Genomic DNA, 13,351 nt, shown 5'->3' on the forward strand with positions numbered 1-13,351 from the left:
GTTTTTTATAAGATTAGCCAGAGGTGAGAAGTGACAGGACAATGATTCTAATAAATCAAAATTCAACAAAAAGTTAAAGATCAAAGTATTATTTTACCTGGTAAATCTTGAGACTTTCCTGACACTCGGGCACGTTTTGCCCGATGGCCAAAGTCTTCTGTGGCTGAAGTGGAAGCACCCTGAGCATTAAAAATAAAAAGATGGTTATAAGCCTTGATAGCTTTGACACGTTTTGATAGAACAGACAGTGGTCATCTGCTTAAAACGACTGTATCAATATTTCAGCATTGTTTTTAATAAATCAAATTCTTCAATTAATCACTACCGCTAGTGAAATACTAATCAATTATGCAGAGACAAAAGATGAATTATCAAATTCAGCCCGTGGGTGAAAGGATGACATGCTAAAGACACCTTTGTGGGTGGAATGCATTTCCCACTGATATTGCTCAACAGTCTAGGTTATAATGTCTGCAATATGTCTTTATAACCAGTGGCACTCAACAGCCCGAGTTAAGTGAGCTGATTCATTATGGCAGATCCATGTTCAGCAGGCAAACAGATAGAAATGTCATGAGTAGAGCTAAAATTAGTCATTATTCTACATGTCAGAGGCATCATGTTTGTTTTACATAACACATGTCTATATAGTGCACTATATAGGCAGCCATTTGGGACACATTCCATTCTAATGACTCACCTCCATGTTAGTCTTTGCTGGACACGCTGCTGTTCTCTTGGGTAGTAGAGACTTTCTTCGAAGTTGGTACGGACTATTCTGAGCTCCTGGACCTGATTCTTCTGCAACCATATCTGCAGGGACGTCCTCATCTGGACGAGAGGAAGAGAGGACACAGTCAAAACAACCATATCTGCAGGGACGTCCTCATCTGGACGAGAGGAAGAGAGGACACAGTCAAAACAGCCATATCTGCAGGGACGTCCTCATCTGGACAAGAGGAAGAGAGGACACAGTCAAAACAGCCATATCTGCAGGGACGTCCTCATCTGGACGAGAGGAAGACAGTCAAAACCCTCTTAGCTTAAGCTACGACTAGTAGAAATGTTACGGCTGCACCGTAGTGAGCTACAGTTCCTCTGCACAGCGCTAAAATCTTTCACAGTACAGTTTTAGAAGTCGGCATGCCTCTCAGATCGCTGACTGACAGCAGAGTATTCGCCTTCATTCCGGTCAGTATCCTCTAAATAAAAGAGGAATACGTGAAGAATGAACGTTAGCTACATGAAGTAGCTAAGAGAAAACATTTCATGTAGTCCAAGGTCCCCTAGGAAACACTGCTTCCTACCCTGTCACAATAACTGCTCCCTGGCATTTTAAATTTGTTGTCATGTCAAACACTGTATTCAAAGAACTATAGATTTAGAATAATCATTCTATTTCCATGATTCCAACAGTTCACCAAAGTGTTTTGCTCAAAATCACAAGTCAATCGCAATTGCAAAGTTTGGTAGAAAATAATGCCTAGACTGTTTGCCCATATCGTGTAGCCCTATGTGGCAGTGTGGAAATGAGCTCAAATTAAAATTGTTTTATACTATTTAATTCAACCAAAAACTATCAGAATGGAGAAAGACCCATTGAAATCACTTAGAATATGTGTGATGTAGGGTTGGCCCCATTTAGTCGACCAGTCGCAATTATTTGTATTCATTTTTTTTATGGTGCACAAGACACCTATCTGACTTGCGCCTGACTGAGTGGACTAATCCATTGCAGAGGCCATGTGGATGGCACAGTCCACCACTAAGACGTGATACTGAAATTGTATATGGTTATATTATATTTAAAAAAATGATGGTGCATCACTAATAAATCAAATATTATTTTATAACAAATGCACTCTCCCACATTGGATACAGTCGCTGTCCGCAGTTCTGAAACAATCTTCAGAGCACCGTAGAATTTGCGCCTTTCCCTATGTTGCTATGTGCATAATAGAAAAGTTAAACAGCATATTGAGATTGAGAACAATGCGGTGGAGGCAGCAGCAGCAGAGATGAGTAAACAGCCCTTGCATTAACCTAATTGTCTAAGAAAAGTGAGGAGAGAAGAAATCAACTTAATTAGGTCTATAATCAATAACCCAACTTAAATGTGCCTGGCTTTATAAATCATCCCTATACAGTGGGGCAAAAAAGTATTTAGTCAGCCACCAATTGTGCAAGTTCTCCCACTTAAAAATATGAGAGAGGCCTGTAATTTTCATCATAGGTACACTTCAACTATGACAGACAAAATGAGACAAAAGAATCCAGAAAATCACATTGTAGGATTTTTAATGAATTTATTTGCAAATTATGGTGGAAAATATTTGGTCACCTACAAACAAGCAGGATTTCTGGCTCTCACAGACCTGTAACTTCTTCTTTAAGAGGCTCCTCTGTCCTCCACTCGTTACCTGTATTAATGGCACCTTTTTGAACTTGTTATCAGTATAAAAGACACCTGTCCACAACCTCAAATAGTCACACTCCAAACTCCACTATGGCCAAGACCAAAGAGCTGTCAAAGGACACCAGAAACAAAATTAAGCAGTTAAGCAGATTGGTTTGAAGAAATCAACTGTGGGAGCAATTATTAGGAAATGGAAGACATACAAGACCACTGATAATCTCCCTCGATCTGGGGCTCCACGCAAGATCTCACCCCGTGGGGTCAAAATGATCACAAGAACGGTGAGCAAAAATCCCAGAACCACACGGGGGGACCTAGTGAATGACCTGCAGAGAGCTGGGACCAAAGTAACAAAGCCTACCATCAGTAACACACTACGCCGCCAGGGACTCAAATCCTGCAGTGACAGACGTGTCCCTCTGCTTAAGCCAGTACATGTCCAGGCCCGTCTGAAGTTTGCTAGAAAGTATTTGGATGATCCAGAAGAAGATTGGGAGAATGTCATATGGTCAGATGAAACCAAAATATAACTTTTTGGTAAAAACACAACTCGTTGTGTTTGGAGGACAAAGAATGCTGAGTTGCATCCAAAGAACACCATACCTACTGTGAAGCATGGGGGTGGAAACATCATGCTTTGGGGCTGTTTTTCTGCAAAGGGACCAGGACGACTGATCCGTGTAAAGGAAAGAATGAATGGGGACATGTATAGTGAGATTTTGAGTGAAAACCTCCTTTCATCAGCAAGGGCATTGAAGATGAAACGTGGCTGGTTCTTTCAGCATGACAAGGATCCCAAACACACCGCCCGGGCAACGAAGGAGTGGCTTCGTAAGAAGCATTTCAAGGTCCTGGAGTGGCCTAGCCAGTCTCCAGATCTCAACCCCATAGAAAATCTTTGGAGGGAGTTGAAAGTCCGTGTTGCCCAGCAACAGCCCCAAAACATCACTGCTCTAGAGGAGATCTGCATGGAGGAATGGGCCAAAATACCAGCAACAGTGTGTGAAAACCTTGTGAAGACTTACAGAAAACGTTTGACCTCTGTCATTGCTAACAAAGGGTATATCACAAAGTATTGAGATAAACTTTTGTTATTGACCAAATACTTATTTTCCACCATAATTTGCAAATAAATTCATTAAAAATCCTACAATGTGATTTTCTGGATTTTAAAAAGTTTTTGGCTGTCATAGTTGAAGTGTACCTATGATGAAAATTACAGGCCTCTCTCATCTTTTTAAGTGGGAGAACTTGCAATTGGTGGCTGACTAAATACTTTTTTGCCCCACTGTATATCTACATAAATAAGACAGATCCTGCTTCTGTTGCTTGTTTAAGTGTTTGTTTAATAGCCTACTGATTCCATGAGCACCAAGCCTCATGCAACAGCAAATGTCAGATAAAGCAATTTCACAGATTGAGCTGTTTCTAATCTTTGCTAGGCTGTAATAAAGGCTTGACACATTTTTTACATTAGAACAGACTGGTATTACTTAACATTTATTCAGTGTTGTTTACACTGTTCAAAACAGGCAGAAAAATAACTAATCTAACATCTGCACACAGCTCTCGCTCCTACCCTCTTCTTATTGTTATTATTACAATCCTCATTATAATAATGTAATGTTGTTATCAGCAGGCTTAGTATAGCAGCCTTGTGTAACCATCATCGAGCTGTCGGCCTAAGAGCGCGTCCTGTTTAGTCTTAATTCCGTAACTTACTTGGGCCTATATTTCAATATATAGGCTACAATATCAATCAATCATTCATTCCATCACACAAGACAATCATGCTTTGAAATGCAATCCAGGATTGTAGTTTAAAAATTAAACAAAAATGGAGCTTTGAATAATTAGCCTAAACAATAAATCAACCGCAATTCACGAATGCATGCAACCGTTGTTATACCGCTGTAATAAAAGGTTGATATTAATAAAATAATATTAAAAATTATGTTAAAACAGACTGTCTGATACACTTATTTAGTGTTGTTTACACTGTTTTAAAAAATTGTAATCTAACAGCAACTGTTCGTTCGGGCACAATACTCTCGGGATGCGTGATCCTATACTCTCGTTTATCTGGATTTCCAGTAGTTTCCACAACTAAGTCAAATATCTTCTACAGATCTGACTTCCTTTTTCCCTCCTGGGCAACCAGTAAACATTCACCCGTTACAAGTTTCTTTTTCACATGCGCCGCATCCATTTTGCTGTCATGTGTTACTGTGTTCGGAGTTTGTTATAACCAATTTATTGAGGTGATTATGATAGGCTATAGCTCAGGCCATATTGTTCACATGCATGCGATGCTTACATGTTTCACGTAAAGAGAGCTAGGGTTGAGCGAATAGTGAATGTTTTTCCTAAACAAATTAGGGATTTCAGTAACAGAACTTTTCAGTCAAACAAGTAAGTAACCAAATGGCTGAAATGATGTAGAGGCTTCAGCACGGACAGCGCAATAAACACTTGCTGTGGTGCCTTTTCGCTGCAGTAGGGAGGAGATAGAGACAACGTGCACCAGTCACACGCTGTCATTTGTTCTTTAAACAGTGTGACCATCAGGCTCTTTGAGTAATTTGTGTGTCTTTATTATCTAATCAAACAGTGTGCTTAAAGCATTAGACAAGGTCAGTGGGGCAGCAGGTAGCCTAGTGGTTAGAGTGTTGGGCCAGTAACTGAAAAGTTGCTAGATCAAATCCCCGAGCTGACAAGGCAGATAACCCACTGTTCCTAGGCTGTCATTGAAAATAAGAATTTGTTCTTAATTGACTTGCTTAGTTAAATCAAAGGTCAAATAATAAATAAAAGTACATATGTAGTTGATTTTATTCAAACACATAGGGTGTATATCTATATGAAAAAAATGTGTTTAAATATTTCAACCAATTGATTGGTCAAAAGAACAGGACGACTCTCGGTCAACTAAGATTTTTTTTTTTTTGTCGGGACAGCCCTAATTGTTGCTACCCTAGGGCCACGCACTATTCAAAGCAAATTTAGAACTTTTATTTTTCAAAAACATAAAATAACGTCAATTTAAAAATAGGATATTTTGGTCATATTGCCCGGCCCTAGTATATACACACCATATACAGTGGTGTAAAGTTCTTATGTAAAAGTACTTTAAAGTACTACCGAAGTAATTTTTTGGGGTATCTGTACTTTACTTTTACTTCACTACATTCCTGTCATGGAAAGCACCTAAAGAAAATGATGTACTTTTTACTCCATACATTTTACCTACACCAAAAAGTACTTGTTACATTTTGAATGCTTATGTCAAGCCTTTATTACAGCCTAGCAAAGATTAGAAACAGCTCAATCTGTGAAAATGGTCCAACGGCGCCCGGGGAACAGTGGGTTAACTGCCTTGCTCAGGGGCAGAACGACAGATTTTTACCGTGTCAGCTCGCAGATTTGATCGGCTACTGGCCCAATGCTCTAACCACTAAGCTACCTGCCCTCTCCATCCCTGGTCATCCCTACTGCCTCTTATCTGGTGGACTCACTAAACACAAATGCTTTGTTTTTAAATTATGTCTGAGCGTTGGAGTGTGACCCTGGCTATCTGTAAATAAATAAAAACAAGAACATTGTGCTGTCTGGTTTGCTTAATAGAAGGCATTTTAAAATTATTAGTACATTTACTTTTGATACTTAAGTATATTTAAAACCAAATACTTTTAGACTTTTACTGAAGTATTATTTTACTGGGTGACTCACTTTTACTTGTCATTTTCTATTAAGGCATCTTTACTTTTACTTAAGTATGAGAATTGAGTACTTTTTCCACCACACAATGGTTTTTCTATACTGTTGAAACTATTTCTTAGAAGTTTTTCAATAAATGTTCATATTTGAAGCTACTTAAGTGAATACCTGCAGTTAACTTGTGCAATACGTTAGGAGATAATTAAAAACACGTTCTTAATTTCACCAGTCACATTATGAAGCTTACCGTAGTTCACGGCATGTGTTTGTAAAGAGCACAATAGGAGAAAGCGGGAGCAGGTGAATCCAGCTGTGTATCGACAGGGCTGCGTGTTATATTGAAAGTCAGCTGTGTATCGACAGGGCTGCGTGTTATATTGAAAGTCAGCTGTGTATCGACAGGGCTGCGTTTTATATTGAAAGTCAGCTGTGTATCGACAGGGCTGCGTGTTATATTGAAAGTCAGCTGTGTATCGACAGGGCTGCGTGTTATATTGAAAGTCAGCTGTGTATCGACAGGGCTGCGTGTTATATTGAAAGTCAGCTGTGTATCGACCGGGCTGTGTTTTATATTGAAAGTCAGCTGTGTTTTTTGCTTCAATGGAGTGATTAGGGACATGCAACTATAGTTTTCCTTCACAGAAAATAAATGAGCGTAACATATTCATCAGAAGACCACAGAAGTGCAAGGCTATTTGGCTAGCAGCCACACAAGTAAATGAGCGTACAATGAAAAAGCAAGGTGTTTTTTTCCCGCAAAAACGACACACGGCCATCCTATGTCTAATGTTTATCATAGAACGAATGTAGCCAGCTACGTTCCCTAATGTTTTGTCTAAAGTTAATCTGGTATTTTACCAGAGAAAAGTAGGCTGGCTAAGCCGAGAAAAGTAGCTACACATCAGCCAGAGAAATGTCTGCTGATAGAATGCCCGTTGGTGAATTCTCATCCAAGTGGAGAAGTGCAACTGAAGCACAGAATGTGTGATGCCGAGCAGAAAATAGAAGCAGCAGTTTACAAAACCCCGCTTTGTCATGGAAAGCACCTAATATCAACAGCTGTGCTGAACGGAGGAGGTTACAGAACCAAGAGAAACCGGCTAGCATGACTAGTGATGCACAATATCGGTGAACATATCGGAATTGGCTGATATTATCAAAAAAGATACACGTCAAATAACAATATTTGATGTGTTAAATAACACAGTTCTATTATAGAAAGTTGTGTGTTCTGAATTTGCAAGTGCAAGCCAAGCGCCACCACTACTATCAGTAGCACTGTCAAAGCTGTACAAAAAAAGTCTGCAGACACCAGCCACGAAAGATGTGTTTACAATACCGCATTGGTAATAAAGCATTATTTGTCCGACCGCAAGTAGCTAGCTAGCTTAAGCTTGGTACCAAGCTATCACCAATACAACCAGCCTGAAAACAATTAAAGGAAAGAATGAATGGGGCCATGTATCATGAGATTTTGAGTGAAAACCTCCTTCCATCAGCAAGGGCATTGAAGATGAAACGTGGCTGGGTCTTTCAGGATGACAATGATCCCAAACACACCGCCCGGGCAACGAAGGAGTGGCTTCGTAAGAAGCATTTCAAGGTCCTGGAGTGACCTAGCCAGTCTCCAGATCTCAACCCCATAGAAAATCTTTGGAGGGAGTTGAAAGTCTGTGTTGCTCAGCAACAGCCCCAAAACATCACTGCTCTAGAGGAGATCTGCATGGAGGAATGGGCCAAAATACCAGCAACAGTGTGTGAAAACCTTGTGAAGACTTACAGAAAACATTTGACCTCTGTCATTGCCAAGAAAGGGTATATAACAAGTATTGATTTTGTTATTGACCAAATACTTATTTTCCCAACATAATTAGCAAATAAATTCATTAAAAAATCCTACAATGTGATTTTCTGGATTTTTCCCCATCATTCTGTCTGTTATAGTTGAAGTGTACCTATGATGAAAATTACAGGCCTCTCATCTTTTTAAGTGGGAGAACTTGCACAATTGGTGGCTGACTAAATACTTTTTCCCCCACTGTATATCTATAATTCCATGTGTATAACTTGTATTATCATCTACATTTATGATGAGTATTTCTGTTGAATGATGTGGCTATGCAAAATCACTGGATGTTTTTGGAACTAGTGAATCTAATACGCCAATGTAAAAGTTCATATTTATATCAGAAAATCTGAGTTATCAAACAAAACATGCATGTACTGTGTAACATGAAGTCCTATGAGTGTCATCTGATGAAGATTATCAAAGGTTAGTGATTCATTTTATCTCTATATGTGCCTTTTCTCTCTCTCTATCTCTTTGGCTGGTAAAATTGGCTGTGTATTTTAGTGAGTTGTTGGTTACCTAACAATCGTTTGTGGTGCTTTCCCCGTAAATCCTATTTGAAATCGGACACTGTGGTGGGATTAACAACAAGACTACCTTGAAAACGATATAAGATACATGTATGTTTAAGGAATTTTAATTATGAGATTTCTGTTCTTTTGAATATGGCGCCATGTACTATCACTGGTTGTTGTTATATCGCTCCCGGTAACGGGATCTCAGCCATAAGAAGTTAAACAAGCTTGGAATGTGAAGCAATGAAATGGTGTATCAGCCTACTCAGTGACACCTACAGAACACAACTGAAGAATTTACGCACATATTAGCGTTGTAGCTCTTATTGCGGGACTGTGACTGTGTGAAAACACCTCCCCAGTCAGCTTATTGTGTGTATTGACATTCATTTTTCACTGTACAGCTTTACCTAACGATTGGGGATCAATGAAATTGGGTATCAGTCTACTCAATACCCAAGATATTCCTCAGAGTTAGACTCCAAAACATTCACGGAGTATTGTTTTTCCTCAGGTGTTCAATACACATAGGTTGACAAATGTGTCTCAATTCACAGTTGTTTCAGAGTCCCGCAATAAGAGCTATGACGCTAATGTTTTCTGGGTGTCACTGAGTAGACTGATACCTATGGATTGTGGATCAATGACATGGGGTAAGGCTGTACAATGGAATAAGTATGCCCCCAATGCAATTCTAAAATATAATACATCCAGTGTGATTTCAACAAATTGTCAAATTATTGTCTTTTGTTGATTTTATACAATAACATTGCAACCTCGTTTAGCATGATCCATTCAATTATGGCATAATTCCACAATTTGTATTCATTTGCATCACTGTCAATGACTTACTTTTATTTTGAAGGCTAACCGCAAAGTCCACTATTGTGGCTAGCTTCACATAGATGGGTCCGACCACCATTAATCAAATAACAACAGTCTTGTAAATTAGGGTTATTTTAGAAGACAACTAGCTAACTATATAGCTAGGTAACTATATAGCTACTGAAACAGATGTCATTTTGCTATGTTTTTGGGGAAGAACATTGTTTGCATCCATGAGCTAGCTAGCTTTTTTTTTATGACCCGATGGGTCAACAAGCTTATTTGTCAAATAGTGCTATTCGGCGTATATCTTTTTTGACACGCAAAGACCCAAATGCCGGTCCATAGAAATCCCGGTTGAGAATAAAACGACTCAACGAAACAGCAAGTAAGTAAAATAAATAGGTTTTGATTATGTTTTACTGGTAATGGGGACACACGTAAATGCCAACAAAATAACTTTTTGGTCAGTGTGGTGTGTGTGTGTGTAACCTTTATTTAGTAGGCAAGTCGGTTAAGAACAAATTCTTATTTACAACGACGGCTGGGCGACGCTGGGTCAACTGTGAGCCGCAGTATAGGACTCCCAATCACGGCCAGATGTGATACAGCCTGGATTCGAACCAGGGACTGTAGTGATGCCTCTTGCACTGGGATGCAGTGCCTTAGACCGCTGAGTCCATGTGTGTGTTTTAACTATTTAACTGTACTAGAATGCTTAACCTGTATCCCGTATCCGGGAGCGTAATTATAGCCTCAAGCTCATTAGCATAACGCAACGTTAACTATTCATGAAAATCGCAAATGAAATTAAATAAATATATTGGCTCACAAGCTTAGCCTTTTGTTAACAACACTGTCCTCTCAGCTTTTCAACCATAGCTACACAAGCATTTGTGTAAGAGTATTGATAGCTAGCATAGCATTAAGCCTAGCATTCAGCAGGCAACATTTTCACAAAAACAAGAAAAGCATTCAAATAAAATAATTTACCTTTGAAGAACTTCAAATGTTTTCAATGAGGAGACTCTCAGTTAGATAGCAAATGTTCAGTTTTTCCAAAAATATTATTTGTGTAGGAGAAATCGCTCCATTTTGTTCACGTTTGGCTAAGAAAACCCCCCGAAAATTCAGTCATTACAACGGCAAACTTTTTTCCAAATGAACTCCATAATATCGACAGAAACATGGCAAACGTTGTTTAGAATCAATCCTCAAGGTGTTTTTCACATATCTATTCGATGATAAATCACTCGTGGCAGTTTGGTTTCTCCTGTGTTCAAAATGGAAAAATGCACGCACCTGGAGATTACGCAATAGTTTCGACGGAGGACACCGAGCGGACACCTGGTAAATGTAGTCTCTTATGCTCAATTTTCCAATGATATGCCTACCAATACGTCACAATGCTGCAAACACCTTGGGGAAACGACAGAAAGTGTAGGCTCATGCCTTGCGCATTCACAGCCATATAAGGAGACATTGGAACACAGCGCATTCGAAATCTGGCTCACTTCCTGTATGAAATGTCATCTTGGTTTCGCCTGTAGCATTAGTTCTGTGGCACTCACAGACAATATCTCTGCAGTTTTGGAAACGTCAGAGTGTTTTCTTTCCAAAGCTGTCAATTATATGCATAGTCGAGCATCTTTTCGTGACAAAATATCTTGTTTAAAACGGGAACGTTTTTCATCCAAAAATGAAATACTGCCCCCAGAGGTTCAAGAGGTTAAAAGGCTGCTAAAATATAAAATATCGGTTATCAGTATCATTTTTTTCTTTGGCAAGGAAAATATAAAATATCAGTATCGGCCAAAAATGGCATATTGGTGCATCACTACTAGTGACGCAGTGACACATGGATGGTGGTGTATGCTGCTCACAGGTCATAGAATTATCAGAAGGGACCAAGCCCACTCACCAATTCTCAGTCTCCTCTCGAATCTATTTGACTTTTGTTATAGCATTGGCTATCCTCTCCTTTTAGCTGTAGTCATTTCCCACTGTGTTATTCAATCTCTGTCTCAGGTTCCTTGACAGCATGACATAAGATAAATATTACAATGCAGTGCACTAACAAATTCATAAACTAGTTAGGAATATGTGGCACTGGACATTTCACCGGAAACATTTTAATTTACCGGACATTTGAGAAATCTGTAGGACGCACATACACTGGGTGCATAACCTGATTAGGGTGTCCACCCACGGTGCTCAGAATGACAGAAATCACATTTAGATTATGACTCTAGGACAGTTGTGCGAAGACAGAGCCCAAATGCATACAACAACGAGGCCTAGGCTACATAAAAATAAAAAAAAACATTAAAAAGCAATGAGTCTGATGCAACATATCAGAATGTTTGGCTTATAATGTGAAGAAATACTAGTTTATCAACATTATAAGCGCACAAGGCAGAAGGATACGTGGGTATGTTCATTCCATAATGCAATTAGCTGGAAAACACTGTTGTCAAAAGGGCACCGCAGTTTCATGTAACAGTGATGAAAATATCCATTAGAAATGGAAAAAAAGAGGAGATCTAATAGGCTACTTTGAAGCAAGGTAAGACATGCCTCATACAGTTGAAGTCGGAAGTTTACATACACTTAGGCGGGAGTCATTAAAACTCATTTTTCAACCACTCCACAAATGTATTTTTGGCAAGTCAGTTAGGACATCTACTTTGTCCATGACAAGTAATTTTTCCAACAATTGTTTAGACAGATTATTTCACTGTGTCACAATTCCAGTGGGTCAGAAGTTTACATACACTAAATTGACTGTGCCTTTAAACAGCTTGGGAAATTTCAGAAAATGATGTCATGGCTTTGGACGCTTCTGATAGGCTAATTGACATCATTGGAGTCAATTCGAGGTGTACCTGTGGATGTATTTCAAGGTCTACTGTCAAACTCGGTGCCTCTTTGCTTGACATCATGGGAAAAATCACAAGAAATCAGCCAATACCTCAGAAGAAAAATTGTACACCTCTACCAGTCTGGTTCATCCTTGGGAGCAATTTCCAAATGCCTGAAGGTACCAAGTTCATCTGTAAAAACAATAGTACGCAAGTATAAACACCATGGGACCACGCAGCCGTCATACCGCTCAGGAAGGAAACATGTTCTGTCTCCTAGAGATGAACGTACTTGGTGCGAAAAGTGCAAATCAATCCCAGAACAACAGCAAAGGACCTTGTGTAGATGCTGGAGGAAACAGCTACAAAAGTATCTATATCCACAGTAAAACGAGTCCTATATCGACATAACCTGAAAGGCCGCTCAGCAAGGAAGAAGCCACTGCTCCAAAACCGCCATAAAAAAGCCAGACTACGGTTTGCAACTGCACATGGGGACAAAGATTGTACTTTTTGGAGAAATGTCCGATGAAACAAAAATAGAACTGTTTGGCCATAATTACCATAGTTATGTTTGGAGGAAGAAGGGGGGTGCTTGCAAGCCGAAGATTATCATCCCAACTGTGAAGCACGGGGGTGGCAGCATCATGTTGTGGGGGTGCTTTGCTGCAAGAGGGACTGGTGCACTTCATAAAATAGATGGAATCATGAGGTAGGAAGATTATGTGGATATATTAAAGTAACATCTCAAGACAGTCAGAAAGTTAAAGCTTGGATGCAAATGGTCTTCCAAATGGACAATGACCCCAAGCATACTTCAAAGTTGTGGCAAAATGGGACAAAAAAAAGGACAATGAAGTCAAGGTATTGGAGTGGCCATCACAAAGAAATACAACCTGACATAAATAATTCTCTCTAGTATTATTCTGACATTTTACATTCTTAAAATAAAAAGTGGTGATCCTAACTGACCTAAAACAGGGAATTTTTACTAGGATTAAATGTCAGGAATTGTGAGAAGAAAAAAAAACTGAGTTTAAATGTATTTGGCTAACGTGTATAAACTTCAGACATCAACTGTATGTATTAAAACGTTCAGGTTTCAAACGATGAAGTATATTTTCAAAATGCATAACCTACTACCTCCAGCTCATTGCAAAGTGGTGTG

At 39.2% G+C, this 13,351-nt stretch overlaps 1 protein-coding gene across 6 annotated transcripts in view; it reads right to left on the minus strand.

The window, feature by feature from the left end:
• Positions 1-13,351, minus strand: part of fbxo11a (F-box protein 11a) — a 33,590-nt gene that overhangs the window by 13,918 nt on the left and 6,321 nt on the right. For 4 of the 6 annotated variants that reach the window (XR_016489486.1, XR_005037977.2, XM_036956149.2 and 1 more), the window contains exons 2-3: positions 701-831; positions 98-179 (exon numbers count right to left, since the gene is read on the minus strand). Coding sequence is in view for 4 of the 6 variants with exons in the window: in XM_036956149.2 (XP_036812044.1) it covers positions 98-179; positions 701-831 (213 nt within the window). In the remaining 2 variants the exon portion in view is untranslated. Of the gene's footprint in view, positions 1-97; positions 180-700; positions 1,009-13,351 lie in introns of all 6 variants that reach the window. The other 2 variants (XM_090212958.1, XM_090212959.1) reach the window with 1 other exon arrangement.

The sequence above is a fragment of the Oncorhynchus mykiss genome, chromosome 20, assembly GCF_057628025.1.
Source record: "Oncorhynchus mykiss isolate SJ-2025 chromosome 20, ASM5762802v1, whole genome shotgun sequence".
In the NCBI taxonomy this organism is placed as follows: domain Eukaryota; kingdom Metazoa; phylum Chordata; class Actinopteri; order Salmoniformes; family Salmonidae; genus Oncorhynchus; species Oncorhynchus mykiss.